The sequence below is a fragment of the Myiozetetes cayanensis genome, unplaced genomic scaffold, assembly GCF_022539395.1.
Source record: "Myiozetetes cayanensis isolate MyiCay16 unplaced genomic scaffold, myiCay2020 scf14, whole genome shotgun sequence".
Taxonomy (NCBI): Eukaryota; Metazoa; Chordata; class Aves; order Passeriformes; family Tyrannidae; genus Myiozetetes; species Myiozetetes cayanensis.
This window is the reverse complement of record NW_026087048.1, coordinates 12,415,243-12,433,566: the sequence shown is the minus strand read 5'-3', so window position 1 is coordinate 12,433,566 and position 18,324 is coordinate 12,415,243. Positions and strand designations below refer to the sequence as shown.

The 18,324-nt window shown below is 41.4% G+C and overlaps 1 protein-coding gene across 6 annotated transcripts in view; it reads left to right on the top strand.

The window, feature by feature from the left end:
- The window catches only part of ZFAND6 (zinc finger AN1-type containing 6), a 36,486-nt gene that overhangs the window by 3,258 nt on the left and 14,904 nt on the right, over positions 1-18,324 (top strand). The window contains exon 1 of one of the 6 annotated variants that reach the window (XM_050309439.1): positions 3,694-3,800. The exons of 2 other annotated variants lie outside the window; for them this stretch is intronic. Coding sequence is in view for 1 of the 4 variants with exons in the window: in XM_050309440.1 (XP_050165397.1) it covers positions 3,866-3,867 (2 nt within the window). In the remaining 3 variants the exon portion in view is untranslated. Of the gene's footprint in view, positions 1-3,693; positions 3,868-3,903; positions 4,189-18,324 lie in introns of those variants that run through there. 3 more of the 6 variants (XM_050309438.1, XM_050309440.1, XM_050309442.1) reach the window with 3 other exon arrangements.

The following is an 18,324-nucleotide window of genomic DNA, read 5'->3' as shown; positions in this document are numbered from 1 at the left end:
TACACTCTGAACTTATTTTCATCTTGTCTATCCAGTTTGAAAATTCCAGGTATTTATGCAGACTTTTAAAACTAAAGTCAGGTCGGAAAGGGGCTATTGCTAACAAACTTTGCAGAAGCTGCACACTGATGTATTGAAGAATGCATAAGATATGAAAAGGAATGTTGGTTTCTTCACTCAGGGATCTTTTTTTTCCAGTCTTTATGCAGACATTGCCCTTATGAAGTTAATGTTGTATGGGTTTGATAAAAAATCAGCAATAATGTCTCAGAATAATTTCTCAGATGCTAATGTGCTTTTAAAATTGATGTATTTCCAAAAATACCCAGCAAGTTTGAGAACTATTGTTTATAAACGGGATTGCAACATCTGAGGGTGTGAAAGGAATGAGAAGCTAAATACTACTTTCAAATCTGTCTCTAATAAGAAAAGCAAAGTCAGAACTATAATAATAAGAAATAAAAAGTTCAGCACATTAGTGCTGACATAATTGACAACCAGAGGGTAAAGTCCTTTTCTCCAATGCCAGTTTGGTATGTGCACCCAGCAGATCAGTTTCTTTGCTACTTATTAACGTGTACAGAACCAGAAGGTGTAATGTGTTCAAGACTGAAAAACAGGTGCAAAACACTGAAGAAAGCTCCTGTGGTTTACACTGCTCTGTTGGGAACCGGACAGCGAGTAACCATCTCTCATCTAATCCCTGAACAGCTATCACATGTAGCTTTTGATCACTACTATTCTTGTCTCTGTTTGAACTGGTGACTTAAAGATGAAAGGCTCTATTCTTGATCTCTTGAGCTGTCAAGTCCTCCAAACTTGCTGTCTTGTGTATGTGTGAGATTAGGAACAAATGGCCCTTTAGCTGTTCCATGATCACAATAGTCAAATGAGAGTCAGGTGCTTTCTGTTACTGTCTTCAGCGTGAAGTTTGGGTGGCACCAAACTGATTTTTTTTTTTTAACACTGCTGTCAAAGCTTCCCTGCTTAATGTCCTTGCAGCTGCAATCTGTTATTTTCATTTTTTTTCTGCATTGCCACAGATATTGTAAGAGTAGCAGAGTCTTAACTTAAGCCTGGACCTCAAAATGGTACCTCTGCATTTTCTCCAGAATGTGTGTGTGTTTACAGGGAAAATAAGTGGGTTTTGGGCAGAAACTGACACTAAAAAATCAGGTTATTTTAATGTCTGGTTTCACTAGGTCTCCTTCAGCATGGGATATTAACTTGAATAGCAATTTTGTTATGCTCAGATTCCGAACACCTGGATACAGATTTCTAATCCAGTAAGCTAGGGAACCTAGCTTGGATACCCCACTTAGCAGATGATGCCTGGATCTTCACTTTTATGAGGATGGCAAACTTCCCTTGGGGCGTTTGCGGTATTACCAACAGTTGTGTTGTGTGGGTGGATTTGTTTTGGTGTTAAATGAGATGAGGTAAGCAAATCTGGGTGGTCAGTGCTGGATGGAGGAGAATGTGCTTTGCCATCCTCCTTCTGCTCTGGTGAGCTATGCTCTTGCTTATCAGAGGCTGGCCAAGCTTGTGCCAGCCCCAAGACTCTGAGGCAGGTGGAAGGGGCTGATGAACACCAGAGCTGGGCTGTGGGAGTCGGCCAGACTGCGTGACGTGGGGGGAGAGGTGGGGCGGAAAAGGGATGAAATGTCTCCCTCCTAGTGATAAGAGCTCCTAGTTGCCTGCGTAACAGAAGCATGAGCTGAAGTGTGGGATGTTTGATGATAAAAATTACTTTTTGTTGCTGTTGCCAGGTGGTGAGACTGCTGTGGTGGCATACATATAGAGCTGGAAGCCTTTGGGGTAGTGTGTTTTAGGTTTTTTTTCCCCTTCCTTTTGAAAGTACCCAAACAACAACACTGCCTTTAGGGTTCTTGGGTCTTCTAACACTAGGCAGTTTGGTTGATGTGATTTGTGACTTGTGCTGCTGTTTTTATGGGCCTAAAGTTAATGTGTTCTAAATTGAAGCTTTCCAAGATTGGTTACTGTGATACCTAAGGGACACTTTACTGGTCTGTTTTGTTTGCGTGAACTGTGTTCTTGGTTTTGATTGCTTAGATAAGAGTTGGTCAAAAAAGTGTCATGTAAGTGTGACCTCAGAGTTATCCTCAGGGGACCTGAGATTAACCTCCAGCAGTGCTGGCTCTGGCAGGGCACTGAATTCAGATGCAGGGTTAGGGTCTGGCCCTTTCAACTTGTATTTTAGGTACTGTGGGGGAAATTATGTGAATATTTTTAATTCTGTGCTTGCTTCATACCTAGCAACTTAGAGCTGTACCAATTGCTGCTTTTCAGTCCTGTTTGAATTTGTGGCGTGGTAGGTTGCTCTAAAAGAGAAGGTAGCACAAAATATGCTATTTCATAGTTTTAAAGAATGAAATATCCTTCCTGAAGGTGTTTTTTATGCTCTTTTTGGTGTTTCACAGCTCAAGGGAGTACTTAGCTGTAAATATTTTCTTGTGTGGTATTTGCAGTAATGCAGAATGCTAAACTGCCTTGGACTTTTTAATCTGTATTAGGGAAGTTAAAACATCCCCATTTTGTGGTATTGGCAGTGGGTGAAATAAGGCAAAGCAGGCAGCTCCAGCACTGTGAGAAGAAAGGTGGCAAGAGCCAGAAACAAGGAGGAGTCTGCACAGGATAAAAACAACCCAAATGTGTTTATGCCGACAAGTGCTATATCTTCCTCTAGCTTAATATTTTTAGTTATTTTACACTAAACACATGAAAATGTTTTATGCAAGGCAGCCTTGCTGCCCAGATAAGTCTTGTGTAACTGTGATGATGCTTTGTGGGTGCTGGAGGGAACACCGTGTTGTGGCTCTTCCTCGTGTTGCTTGTTTGGAATGGGGCAAGGTTTGTCTCAAACCAGGTGTCGGATCTGCCCTTGTGAAATATTTATCAAGCCTTGTTTTGTGTTTACTCTTCTTTTCACTGGATAGATGGGTAGGGAACCACATCAGTGTTTGCACTGAGGAAAAAGAAACACTTTTAATCTAAGGATTAAAAGGACAGGGTTTTGTCTAGTGCTGAAGGGAAGCTCTGCCGTGAGAAACGCTGTTGTCACAACGTGACCAGAATCTTGCAAATTTGTTCAGCCGAGTGAAGCCTGAATAAGCACAAAAAGTTTCTGGCAGGAGCCGTGGTACCTTGTGGGATGGAGACAGTCACTTCCTGCGGAGCTCCTGCTGACTCATGCTTTAAATGGGTGGAAGTCTTTGGAACCGGCCACCCGATGTATTTTTAGCCGGGGTTACTAATTTATATAGTGTGATCGGCCTCCCAGGGCAACTCCAGTCACCCTTAAAGCGCGGATGGGCTCCAAACCCACATCTAATTTTATCCCCGAAGTGGAGCAAGCGGCAGTTGTGTAATTGCCGCGGGAGAAGAGAAGAGAAGGTGCTCTGCTGTCCCCCACCCCTGTCCCCCTGGCCGGGGGGGCTGCATACCGGGAGGGGTGGGTGCCCCGCGTGTCGCGGGGGTGCCGTGCCGGGGGCCGTGGGCTGTCACGGCGGGAGCGGGACGCGGCCCCTTTAAGAGCGCGCGCCGGGGGTGCCCGAGCCCGCCCAGCCTAACCTGCTAGCGAGGAAAAGTTCTTTGCCTGACGGACAGGCCGTTCCACCAATCGGCGAGCGCGTCCCGACCGGCGGGGCGGGACCCCGCCCGTCTCGGCCAATGGGAGCGCGGGGGCGGGGCCCCGCGGCCGGGGTAGGTTGCGCCGAAGTGCAGCTCCAAGTGAAGTTAATCTGGGGTGAAGCGAGCAGAGAATTGTGCAGATCTTGGTGGTAGGAATTTTGCGGTTCTAATCGCGTCGTGTGGCGTCGTTCCGCCCGCCGGGGCAGCGGAGTTCATGTGCGTGGGGCTTTCTCTTCGTCGTTTCGCTCGCTAATGATGGCAGGATATTAACATTTATGCAGGGAAGCAGAACAAAAGGGCTCTTTAGACAGGAAATAAGGTGCTGAGAGAGGATCAAACTTGACCGAGTTTCTTTTGTCATCTGTCGGCTTGCACCGGGTGTTCTGGCGTGGAAGAATCGAGTGGTTCCACATTATCTTATGGAGAAATGTTAATTCTAAAATAGCGAGGATAATGCTGCTGTTTTGGAGTTACACAATGTTACAGGAAGAGAGCTCGATTTTAACTCTAACTTCCCTGATTCTGATGAGATTGGAGGTAACTAATTATGACAGCTGCTGTGGGATTATTCAGTGATAGCATTTGCTCCAAGTCGTTTGTCTTAAATTGTCCTTTGTTGTATCACTGAAGGCTGCTGTGCTGTTGTCTGTGTGTTTGTTCTTGATGAGATGAATGTCTCACAGGTCTTTAGCGTTTGGAACAAAGATATGTAAAAGCTATGCAAAACATGGCAATTTTTCTCTTTTTTAATACATTTTATAGGGTGTCTGGGTCTGTCGGAGCTCTGATTACAAACACAGGCAGGAAAATTTAAGTGTTACTGCTCTGTGTTGGAGCTACTACCCTTCCAGCAAAAAAAAAAAAAAGGCGGGGGGGATTGTATTTTTTTTTTTTTTTTGGGAAAGGTCAGAGTGTCTTTGGAAACCTCTATTGCCTGATAATAACAGGTGTTTTATTTGAGGGAAGATTATTTTCAATTTGTGTACCAGGTTGATCATATATGGTATTTTTAGTGACACTTTGCACATCTGAAAGGGCTTCAGGAACAGGAAAAGTATGATTTGCCATGAGTGGCATGGGATAGGGTGAGAGGGGGGAGAGCAGGAAGTGGCGAGGCAGGAAGCAAAGGGGGGTCAGATGAAATAGAGACTTTCTTTTAATTACCATACTTTCTCTATCTTTGACAAGTATGTTAGATGAGGCCTTGTCCAAAACAAGGCTTTCAGATTCAGAAATGTATTTTCTTACTTCCCTAAATATTTCCTGATTTTTGTAAAATTGCTTGTGTGTCAATATATAGCTGCTCCTGGGAATTGGAAAGGAATAACTCGTGTCTCTAATACTTGTTGAGTCTAAGGAGTTTGATGGGTTTTGCATGATTAGTCATGGTGATAGAGGAATGGATGTGAAAATTGAGCAACAGTCTTCCAAATGGCCGTGGAAAGCAATTGCTTAGATCTCTATTGAATGTAAACAAATGTTATTTTTAAAGGATACCTCGTTCTTTCAGTTTTACATTGAGCCAGTCTGTTTTTGCCCAAAATACTGGGTATGGATTACTTTTACATATGTCAGTGTCTTGACACACTGGCATCTTGCCATGGTCCAGTGGCTTATAGGTCTGAATCACTGATTCACTCTTGTAATCTGTTTTTACCTGTTCATAACACTTTTAAATGTTCTGTGTTTAAACCCTGGAAATGCTATTTTAGAAGGAGCAGTGACTATATATGGTCTTTTAGCTCAGAGATGGGACAGTTCTCCTGTACCAGGGGAGATGTTTAAGACCAGAACACATAAGCATTTAAATACCTGAATTTTTATCAATTTTTTAACTTGAATGTGATGCTAGGCCTAGACAAGGTGACTAGATCAAGTGTATGAGGTTAGGACAAGAAGAATAATAGACTTTACTCAAATTTCTATGGGCTTGTTATATGTGTATTGAAATTGCTGAAACAAAAGGAAGCCAACTAAAATATTTGTGTGCTATTAAATACTACATTTATCCAAAAGCTGATTTTGCTTAGAACAAGAAAAAAGCTGCTTACATGAGGTAACTTGGTTCCTGTCACTTGATCACTGAGCAACCATTCTTGGGTCCCCTCTGCTCCCCAACTTAGGAAAGTTATATTATCTGGGACCAGTTTTCCTGATTTATTCAACACAGGAGCGAAATATTCAACTCTCCAGCCACATGTATACAGTTCTAATGCAGGCTGTTTGTAGAAAGCAAATATGCCCTAAAGGATAAACACACCACTTAGCTGGCACAGCTGTACAACTTCTGTATTCAGGCTACAGCAAATGTTTCTTGCCTGCATTCAAAGCCGTTGCTGGCAGGACCTGTGTTGTCCCTGCACGACGATTGGTTGTTCCAGCATTTCTTGTTCATAAAAACCTTCTCCTGCACATGCTCCATCTGCAGATCTTAAACACTGTGAATGTGTTGTGTGCTGTGGGATTTATGTGTCTGCTTCTTGTGCCAGGATGGAATATACATCTCTGATGTGAAAAAGAGGTTCTTAAAAGTGACTGTAGCTCTGTGTACAAAATGCAGGACTGAATTCTGTCTCCCCTGTTTATGAGGCAGAGGATGTCTGTGCCCTACAGGTCACTGTCTGCTGGTGGCACTGCCCAGTGTCGTGAGGTGGGTGGCCCAGCATGAGCTGGGACGATGACCGCGCTGTCTGGGTGTGTCCAGTGCTGCTTTGAGCAGGATGCACGTCTGCCATGGGCTGATCTCTGTAAAACATCCCTGAGCCTTTTGAGAGGGCAGATGCCCACCCTACAAACAGGGATGTGGGCTTTGGATCACCCCCTGGGTGTTGGGTGCCCCCTGCCACTCTCCCAGCAGAGTGGGTTCTGTGAGCACTGGAGGCAAAACCTGACTCGAATTGTTCTAAATTAGTGGCTCGAGCCAACCCAACTGGCTCTTTTCCCTCCTCTTCCTCCCCCTGTTTCCCAAGTGGTTTAGTGATCATTTCTGCTAATTGCCCTGTGCCCAAGGCACAAGGGAGGGGGCAGAAGAATAATGACATCCTAGAGAGTGTCAGCGATATCCAAAAAAGGGCCACCTACCCATGGTTTTAGATGTGGAGTTTGGCCTCTTGAGTAGTTTTCTTGCAGTTTCTAGGAAAGGAGTGAGCTGAGGAGGTGTGATCAGTGCAGCAGTGCTGTTGCAGGGCAGATTGGTGCTGCAGGACCAGCCCTCTCTCGCAGATGCAAGGGCTCCTCAGGAGATAGTTGTCCCTCTGTGGTGTGCAGCTCACTCTGGGTGGGGCAGATCATCTGGCCAGTGATGTTTACACTGTAATAAGGTTTTGTGAAAATAAGCAGTTAATTACACATGACCTACAAATGAATAAAAATAGCTTGGATCTGGATTCTTGCTTTAAAATCTATTTAACAGAGGTATGAAACATTTGGGATTTTTAAACCTGCTTGGGATTTTTTACCTTGAGAAATATCAGGAACATTAAGTCCTTCCCTGTTCTTGTTGGATCTCTGATGTGTCATAAGCTTCTCAGCCCTTAATTGAAGGGGTGGGGTGATATATTTTTAACAGATCCCTCCTTCCAAGTGTGTTTATAGGGCTTTTGAGCTAAACAGAGATTAGCAAAAACAAAGCTTTGACAGTGCAAAAATTGTTTCTCCTCAATCAACTTGTGGTTTTTTGCTCGTTCTCCAGCTGTGGGCAAAAAACTGATGTTTTTTCATTTGAAAAGTAACTTTTTGGCTATTAAATAATGCATTAAGAGATAAACTGAGTTAAATCCTAACCTGATCCATCTTCTGCTCCATTTAGATCAACTTAAGACAGTCTTTTGAGTATTACTTAGACAAATGAACACACTCGTTTGAGTATTTCCTAAAAATAGCTCCTTTTTAAGCAGTAGTTTGATTAAATGCACAGTTCCTCCTTTAACTTAATGCTTCAGCAATCTTGCAGAAGCTCAGACTGTCTCCATGCTAAAGACCACCCCTGCTCAGCCGTTCTGCCCTGCCAGGATGCATTTGCATCACAGGACTAACCTTCAGGATATGGTATTTGTCAGACTGAAACATAATAGTCCTGTATCTGGAGAACTAAACTGTAAACAGTGTGGCTGCCTTGGCAGGCCCCGGCAACCACCCCAACAGTTTCACTAGCCCAGGGTGTAAGACAACACTGTGCCCGTGTGCCCTGTGATTCATGATGCTGATGCACCTTTATCTATGGGAAGGATTAGGGAAACAAATATAAATTTAACAATCAAATTGGAGTGGGAGCTTAGTAGCAGTATTTCTGAGCACAGAAGAGAGGCACTTTCAGTTCATTGAAGCATTTTGCATTGGATGTGGTTTTTAATCAGGGACTGAAGTTTTGACCATTAGCTTGAATGAGACAGCAGCCTGAGTGGTTTTCCTGTGAGTGCCATGGAGTATAATTGGGCTGATGAAAGAAGAATATTGCATGGGGAAGGCAGGCATTTTCCACTTAGGTCTTAAATTGTGTTTGGGGCAAGAGACAAGAGAGAACCGCTGATTCTGCAGGCAGAACTTTTAGACTTTTGTACCTAAATTGGACACGTTAATGCATTTTTATACAGAAGGTTATATCTAATTTAGATTGTCAGAAGATAGAATTTGAGTTGTTGATCATGCTGGTTTTGAGGATGGGTTGGAAGAGGATAAAAAAATAAAGGATAAAAATTGTTTCTCTACTACCCTACATATGAATTTAGCATGTTTTTCTGAAATCATATAGAATCAAGGCCTTCATACAATGCAGTGTAGTCATGTACCAGAATGTTTTCTGTGCAACAGAATGGTCTTGCATTGATATCTGTGTCATTATCAAGGTAGGGCATAAGAAGTGTTTGTAGATTGAAAGGTTTGTAGACTATTCTTCCTGCCCAGCTCCTTTAGAATTGGGTAAGACACTTTAGAGATAGCTTTTGTTGCTGATTCAGGAGACTTTTCTAAGTGATGTCACCAGAATTCTCATGTTGGGATTATCCTATCCAAACATCATGCTAGTATGATGTACTGTTGGATATTTCTGTTAAGTCTTTGAATAAAGTGATTTTATAGGTATTAATTAGAAGTAGTTGTCAAACAAATGTCCAGGTGAAAAGTGGCAAGAAAAGTAATCTTTTTTTAAAGGGTTATGATATCAAAAACATTTGAGTATTAGTTTGCAAAAAAAAAGAAAAACTGTGGCAACATGGAAGGACTTACCTGGAATGCTCTTTAGAGAAGAGGCTTTAGAATTGCTCAATAGGATTGTTTTGAATATCAGCATATTTTCATGGGGTTTGTTTAAAGTATCCTGGGAGAGGAGGAAAGCAGCATTAGTAACAATAGGCCAAGGTAAGTGTATTATTAGTTACATAACAAACAAATTGTCAGCTGAGTGTGACAAACCATGCAGGGGCTGAGACTGGGAGTGCTGAGATCAAGGAGTGTTTGATTTGTTGTGGAGTGTCTTGGCAGCTGGGCATGAATTTTTTGCCTTCTTAGTAAGTCCAGTCAAACTTGGTGCTTTGATTGTGATTTAAAGCTCCTGTGCATAGCAGTGGAGTAATTTGCTTTAAATTCTTTTTCTTTTAATAAAACAACAAAAAAATCTAATTTCACACTCTGGTCACTTGATTGATTGTGTTGCCTTCTTGCATTTGCTTTTCTCTTAGTTGGTGTCTGTCAAACTTTTGACTGTTGTCTATGGTCTCTCTTTCTACAAGAATTAACTTGTTATTCTGCAAAGTCATAAAGTGGCTGTGACCCGTGGTCTTAAGTTTATACCTAGTCATTCTGTATATAAATAAATCCCTGATTAGTTGCTACCTACTTATCCTTCTGTCTTCAACGTCAGATCCCCCATTGCACAATCGGAAATTGTCTGCTCTGAAGAACACCTGTGTCCTTGCTGCAGCTCTGACACCTTGATTTCTCAAACTGGCAAGGCCTGAGATGAAGAATTTATTGAAACCTGTTTGTATGGCCTGAGAGCTCTTACACAGAGTGGCACATACAGTGTTATGGGTTAAAATTAATGATATATTTTTTTATTTTTTATGTAGGAGATACAAATATTCTTCAGTGGTCTTGTAGGGATTTTTATCTTCACAAGAGGGATGTGAGACAGAAGGGATTTCTGGGAGACAGTGTAGAGGCATTGGGCTTTTTTTTCAATAGTGAGGATGTGGTACTTGTGGAATTAGCTTTGCTAAAGCTGTGGTACCTGTAAATACATCTTTAGGCAGGCTAAAGAGCATTGTTCTTGCTGATGTCCCTCTTGTTTATGACCTTATACCATAATAAAAGGGAATATATTATACTCTTTTTCCATTGTTTCCTGATAGAAGCCCTGTTGGCCAGTGTTGGTGAATGGAAGGGAACGAGCACCCTGATAGAAAGCCACACCTTGCTGACAATTGAGGTTCAGTACCCTGTGAGCAGATTTTTGTTCCCTGTTTATCCATTCTAAAGTGTGATACTGGGTTTAACATGTCATAATTGGAGATCTGCCTTGTGTTTTTCTGTTTGTCTACTTTTCCTTTTTATCATGAATTTTCCTTTCTCTAGAAAAGTGCTGTTACTTCATGTGTCAGTCTGTTCTCTGGCAGAATACGATCCTTGTGGCAAGAGTATAAAAAGAGAAGTCAGGTCTACTTCAAGGGTTATTGTTCAAATTGCTTCTAAAAATGTAAATTTCTGTTTATGTGGCTTGAGGAAAAAGAGGAAATCCCATGCCACTACTTAACAGCTTGGCCTTTTGGATACAAGTCCCTCCCTTGAAGCCATTTATAGCTTTATTTTTCTATGTAGAATTGTAGGGAAAAAAACTCTGTACAAAGGTAGCATCATAATAAATGGGGGGATTGGCATCCAGCCATGCTATTTTTAGGCAATTGTGCTCTTAACTTGCTGATCTCAGTGTTCTGGACAGTAAGTGGGGGAGACATTGTACTAGAAATGTGTACTCACACAGCTGAATCTTGTCTGGAAACAGAATTGAATAGCAGACTTCCAGGAGGGCAGTTTACGGAGCTGCAACTGGACTATTAGTAGGTAAAAAGGATGCCCTGCTGATTAAAGCACAATGTTTACAATGCAGACTTTTACTCGAAAGCTGTCAGCTCTGGCTTTCTCCTTCAGTTGAGAAACTGAAATATGTGCAGTCTGTTCTGTATGGGTTTAGGGAAGAAGTGTAAAAAACTATTTTCTGTTCCATGATGGCAGTGGGGGAAGAAATACCAGTTGTCCTCAATCAAGTTGCTTCCAGTATTTAAGCTTTTCTCAAGCAACATAATGACCTCCCCATCTAAGCAAGTTGTGTGGTTTTGGAAACCTTCAGAAAGGAACGTGTCTCACAGCAAATTTCTGATTGTTCCTTTGTCCCTTATGCCTACCCATTGTCTTGGGTTGCTAAAGCTGACACAAGGCAATTCCTACTAATTTTCACTCTGACCTTGTTTCACTCTTGGTGATGTGTTCATTTTTGCTTGGTTTAAGCTGTGAACGAATCTGTGCCTGAGTTCAGTTCTGTTACTAGCATGGTAGGTTCACCTTTCTCCTGCAGTGCACTGTTAACTTTGACTCCTCTGCCAGAGAGCTGCACCATAAACCGCATACAAGAGCCAATCCAGGCTTTTGAGGAATAAAGTCTTCAAGGTAGATCAGTTCCTGTCCCAGCAGTGCTGTGGCAGAGCTACCCAAAGCTCCAAGTTACCTGTATCATGAAACCATTGCGCTGGTCGCATATAAATGCATATTGAATGCATGTGTATAGGTTACACTTGGACGTTTACACGTTCCCTTGTTTCAGGCAGCATAAAGTTGAGGGGAAACTAAGGAAAGATGCAAAACTTTGTAGTGTGACCAGTTGGTGTATTCATATATTTGGTGAAACTTGACAATATAGTAAAGTGTTGGATAAATACCAGTTGCCCAGCATGGTGCTGCTGATCACTTATATTTTCCTATGCTTTGTGCAGGGTGTTAAGTTTTAGTCTGTAGACATCCAGTAATTTGTTTGGAATTGTGTAAGTTGGCTTCCCCAGTGATTGAAATAATAATTAAGGGATAAAAAAAGCAACAACAAACCCCCTCAGAATAGCATTAAGGTTAAAAAAAAGTAGCATCCTAAAGTCCCTTGACTAAATTTAAGTGTATTGCAGAAGATGAGGAATGCAGCTTTGCCACAGGGAATGTCATACTTATACCTCTTACACTGAAAACTTGTCCTTAAATACCCTCTTTGTTTGGTCAGGATTTAGCTTTAGGTTGAGCTCCCCATCAAACCACAGTACGGGTATTGTATAATTTTGAACACTTAAATTAGACATAGTGCATAATTCTAAATAGAGCTGCACATCATGCATGATAATCACAGTGTTCTTGGGAGTTAAGCTGAATTCAAGATGCCCTAACCAGAAATGATGATGATGATCGTTTTATTTATTAACACACAGGAACCCTGATATTAGAGCAGGAGCTCCCTTAGCATTAAGCCCACGTAGAACTGTAGCATTATAAGCTAATTAAAATTCTACATACTGCTGTTTATAAAAACAAATTATAACATGTTTTATGCCTACTGTCAGTTCTCAGCAACAGGTGCTTTGTTAACAAGAAGCTGTCTATTTTGGGAACTCGTGTTAAAGCGGCTTTTATCTCTTCTGGGTTTGATATGCTTAAAATAAGTGAAACTCATGCTCTATTGAGAGAAGATTACTTATTCACTGAAGCTCAAAAGAAGCGATTACTGAATCTATATCTATTCTTTCAGTAATTATGAGGGTAATCTTGTAACTGTTTGAATCTTCTTACAGATTATTCTTCATCAGCGTGTAAAGTAAAACCTGTTTTAAAATACAACATTAAAGATAGTTTATGGAATTGCTTTCCTGCATCCATTAAACTTTGGCCTGGTATTTTAAAGAAATGTAGAGAGTTATAGAATCTCCTGGTTCTAATTTTATACAACCTCTGATTTCTGAAATGACCAGCCTCAAAATATAATGCTGAAGAAAGGAGAATGTAGCCCTGTCTGTTCTGTTTCAGAGTAACCTTTCTTATCATTTATAGAGCATTTTAAAAGAAGGCATTTCTTTACTGACAGATATCAAGTAAACCCTAAATGTATAGGGCTGTGTAGAAATACAAAGGGCAACTCAAGGATTCCTGCAGCACCTGAATGCCAAAATACAGGTATGAGATGGCACAAACTCCAGAGGAAACAAGAGGGCTCCTCGAGCAGTATCTGCAACTTGTGCAGCTTGACACCGGTTCAGCCACACACGATGAAAACTGGGGCTTGTGTGAGCTGACTTAGCAGACTGCTGACAAGCAATTACTGAGATGGTTTGATTTTTCTAATGGGTGTAACTCCTGAATTTTTATTTGTCTTGAGCAGAGACGCCAGAGCAAGCACTCCCTAAAAGTGTGCTCCTTTAATAGTGTCTGGGTACTCCATCACAAGTGTAACTTCATGTAAGGTTTCTGTGGCAGTCTCATCTCAGACACCCATTTTCCAAAAATGGGCCTACTGAGCGTGTCTGCCTCTAGCCTTAAATTTTGCATGATGTGGGCAGGCTAAACTTAAGTACAACCTCATATTTTGGGAAAAAAACACTGTCCTCTGGGTTGTGTATGGACATACAGTGCTTTGGGTCGGACAGCATGACCAGTGGGGTGGCTGGCTTGTGTCCTCTGTGTTCCTCAGATATGCTTTTTGGGCTTCTCTCACCATGACTCCCCCAAAGATACCAGATTAAAACCAGCTTCCCGAAACATGAGACATGCTCTTTTCTCATGTTGACTTCTTTTTGTCTATAATTCCTCAGAAACTGTCTTTACTTTGTACAGAACAGTTATAGTTACTGTGTTGCTCTCAGTGCTTTTAAGGTTTAACTAGTTATCTTTATTGAAGGTCCCTGTCATGTCTTGCTGTAAACAAGCGTGTCCAGCCCAAGGGTTATTTGCTGTTTTTTCTCTTGAACCTAAGAAGGGACTTTGTGGTGTGTGTGAGTTTTGTTTTGTTTTCACTTGCATTCAGGTTGACCTCTCCAAAAAGGCAGCTTTGTCAGCTTAGATTTTCTGGTAGTCATCACTGAAGAGATAGAAACTTAGAACATGTTGGTAGGTGATCTTTCTGAAAGCATCTCTGTGCTGGTCTGGACTGGAGTCTGCTGGATTAACTGGGTTGCCTATGAATGTATTGTGCTGCCTGGGAATAAGAACTAACTAAGAGGCTTTTAAGTTTTCCAAGTCAGAGGAAAAACTGATGTTTCTTCGAATCTCACAAAGTTTGGATACTGTCATATGCAAGGGCCTAATTCTAGTGGTGTTGCAGTGTTAGTCTTGAACAACAAAGTCCAAATGTACATGCTTAAATGTACTAACAGTGATAATCCTTGGTGTCTTGACTTGCACTTTGCTGCTTTAGGCTCAAATTGAAAAACATGATAAATAAGAGTGTTTAAGGCTTTATACAGTGCTGCATTTAATCTTTTAGGTGCTGCAGCAGTTAGTCCATGCTTCAGCTTAAAGTAGTGGTCATTCCTGAAAAAAAACTACCATCACACCGGTAGCTCTGTGTGGTAGCTTGCTAGGATTCCAACATGAAAATTCTCTCGTCTGTATTCTGCCTCTGAAATCCAGCATAAAAAAAAATATGATTCCTCCTATGACGTAGTAAAATGTACCTGTTACTTAACCTGTTAAGGTTTTTTTGCTTTTAGGAATAATCTTCAGTAGAGTAGTGAATTTCATGGAATTGCCCCTTTATTATGTGTGGTGATTATATTAGAAAGTTTAGAAACTTAAAATAAGTAACACTTGCTTATACTTCTGGTTTTTGTTTGTAGACTTCAAGTGGTCACTGCAGGTAATTTGATGCCTTTGCATGAGGTGAATGAGAGTCTGAGATACCCTCTTTTACAGCAGTTAATCTTTGGGTCTAGTAATCCTTACTTTGCAAAGGTTAAACGTGGCTACAAGTAGTAATTACAGTTTCAAAGTAACATCTATTAATAGTGTATGCAGACAAGCATGGGAAGCTAAGTCCTTATCAGTGATCTCCTTGATACCAGTATAGAATCTGTGTGTCTTTGTTCTTGCTTAGTAAGAGTGAAGAGGTTGTAGTTGAAATGTTCTCTTGTTCTTCGTGTAACCTTGAGTACAAGAGCAGACAGCTGTACGTAGCATTATACACGCTTTAACACTGGAAGCTTTGTCTATACCAAATGTTCCTGCGTTGTATGATATTCTGGCTCAGATCAGTTATGAAAGTTGCTCATGTTCTTTCCCTTCCTAAGACCTGAACTCTCTCTTTTCTGTCCGTCTGCTACTTCTGAGCTTGTACTTTTCTCTCATGTGTGTGGCTCTTTTCCAATAGTGTGATTCTTTCACAGTCTTCCTGTCATTTTAAACCTGGGATACAGCTTTCTTAAGAGTCCCAAATTTACCTGTATTTTAACTCGTGCACTGAAGGATTTGAACGTGTGACTGCTTGAAGTTTGAAGTGAAGAACAGACTTCTGTAACTTGTTCCATCTTTTTGTGAAGTTTCTGCTAGGAGTGTCTGATATATCAAAGTGCTTGATTTTAAAATAAGTAGTCTATGCAGGAAACAAAAATAAAAAGCTGTTCAACAGGAAGAGACAGGAACATAAGTAGATATTGAATGACTTGTCAAGTGAGTTGAGAGAACATCTTATGTAAGTCTTTGGTCACTAGCGTGAGTATTTTGTTTTTGATACTAAGTCATTATATAAATTCTACTTCAGTAGCTCTAATTGCAACTTAAGTCTAGTTAGGTGTGGGCAGGAAGAGTACTGGAGACCTACTGAAATGAATGGAAAGCTTTAAAATGCATGGATTCTCTTGGTGCTGAGGAAGTTGGGTCACTCCTGTGTTTTGAAAAATGCAGCAGCTGTGTGTTCTGCTGCTACAGGAACAAAGAGGTCACTGCCCTTACAGATCTGCTTGCATGGTTGGTCCTTAACCATATTCACTTTTTTTAACTCAAAGCATTCTGATGAAACTGGGTCAGAGTGTAATACATATGTAGCTGTGCTGGCAAATGTGAACCAGCTGCAATGTTTTAGGCAGAGTGAGCTGTAGATGAAATGACATGTCTGACTGCAACCAGCAAGCTGGGCTGAGCTGTAATGACTGAGGCCCCTATTCAAATCTGCCAGTTCTTCTTGGCTCCATAGCAAGTTGCTGGGACATGGTAATGCCTTAAAGCAGCTACAAATGACTGCTCAGTGAATTTAAATTGGAGCCTTTTGGGAGACAGCAAGTAAGTAAAAAGAAAACAGGGTTGTTTTGTAACTTGCTATTAAATTATGAGTCCAGTGCATTATACCCTGAGTAGTGTCCTGCTTCCAGCAGGACTGTGGAGCAGTATCCTCAATCACAGCCAGTGTTCTGGTAACTTCTGCAGCAAGATCCAACAGAACTGTGCTCTTGGGCCTTTTTTTGCCATTTGTTTTGATAAACCTGTAGAGGAATGCATTTCCTATTTATTGCTTTTTGTACCAGCATGCCTTTTCGTGTGGTGGTACAGGTGGTATCAGATGTCTGTGCCAGTACATGCTCTAAAGTAAAGTGTCTGCACAACTTCATGTCTTGCTTTTATTTGTGCCTGGGATGAAGCTTTATATGTTTAAGCAGCACAAAATACCACTTCTGCAATTTCTTCCTTGCTTCATTAGCTCAAAGAAAATGACCATTAGTACTGGTGCTACTTAAATCAGTACTGAACTGTTTCATTATAAAGGTGATTATGACAGAGGAGGGAAAATTTTAATCACTTGTTAAAAATTGGATTCATTATTTGAGATGAGTGTCAGGTAGAACTTGTCAGTGTGTTGGTCTTTCACAGGGAAGAGTAGCTCACACCAAGTGCTGTGCTTTCTCTTTGAGAAGCAGTTTCAGAGCTGGCATTAGTGAGGTTCGGACTGTGTGGTGTGGTGCTGAGGCAGAATGCTGTTTGGGTGGTCTCGTCAGCCTCAGCATTAGCATTTGGGAGGGATCCTTCCCATACCAGTCATGGATTTTAGGAGTGTTTGCAGAACACAGGACAGTACTTCAGCTGGGGTAGTGGATGTGAGGATCTCATTTTCTTACCACAGGCTGAAGTATGAGGATAACTGGAATTTAAGAGACCTTTTTCTTTGGGGAAGACAGCTGAAGAGAAGGCTGGCTTCTATGTGGGATTTTTTTTCCTTGTTGAGAAGGAGGGAGAAGAGATTATTCCTAAACCTTGTGTGTTTAATCCTACTAAATGCTGCTCTCTCTGATCTTACTGATTAACATTTGAAGCTTATAAAGCTAGGGTATCAGTTATTTGAAACTAGTAGCATATAAACATTTTAATTAAAAGAAAGAGAAGAAAGAGGAGTGGGAGGGAAAGACCAGTATTGCAGTGCCTGCTCTGTGGGAAAAGGATGTACACAAGTATTTTATTTGCTTTACAAAGTATTGGAAGAGGTAACTCTTTCCTCAGAGAACTTAATGGCCATAAGACTTACCTACTTGAGTGCTTCAGCTCAATACACTTTATTATCAGGAATGCCCTTTATATGTTTTTGCTTGGTGTGGAGAAGACTTTACTCTGAGGATGTGCTATAGTGGGGGGGGGGGGAGGAAGGTGGGACCTGTAGCAGCAGTGGTGAGGAGCAAGGCCTTATGGATGCATCAAGTTGTTTGTGTATGACCAGAGTAACAGGAATGGGTAGACTTTAAGCACCAAATTGATAGGAAAAGAAGGATGTAGCCTGCAGAGCTGTGTCCTGCCATGCTTACAGTGGCAATAAATATTTTTGAGAAGCAAATAGAGGTAATTTCATCTTAAATTTATTAGCTAATACAGAAAGAGGCAGTTTATTCCATAATCTTGAACAAAGTGGATGTTGTGGGGTTGCACTGAGAGGAGTTGTTTGAGGCTCTTGCACTTCCCTCTAATATGCTTCCTTCTCATTAGTGCTCGTACAACTGGTTATACAACTATACTGCAAAGCAGGGAAATGTGCTTGAAATATTGTAAAGAGTTCTGTTGTTCTGGGTTTTTTCTTTAAAATGAATCAATTCTACATTGAGAATAACATTCAGAATTCAAAGAATTGCCCTGTGCATGTTGTGCAAGCACAGCTCTGGGGGAACAGGCAGAGCCCAGAGGCATTTCCAGGAGGTTTACAAGTTCAGCATTTTTTTTTTGTGACATCTCAACCAAGTAGGACATACACGTAATCATGTTGATCCAAAGACCTTGCAGTCACTTCAGGTATGAAGTTGCTTCCAGTTTCATACTGAAGCCAAGCTAGGAGACCAGTTTTGAAATACAGAATAGGGTATGCACTTGCACTTGGGATTTATTTTACAGTGGGCTTGATGCTCAGCAAGAGCTGACTGCCCCTAAAGAGGGTCATCCTATTTTTAGCCATGTCACTTCCTGTGCAGTGTATGTCAGTTCTCTGGAGCTGATCTTCTGTCAGATCAGCAAGCTCTCCAGTCCACCAGAATAAATAGTCCTGTTCTTTCCAACAGATGGCTGAACTGATCTGACTGGAGGCAGGGGCAGGGGTGTGCAGCAGTGGGAGTGGGCTTACCCCTTTCACTGCACTGTTCCAGCAGTGACTGCCCACCATTAGTGGGACGTTTGGGCTCAGCGATACTG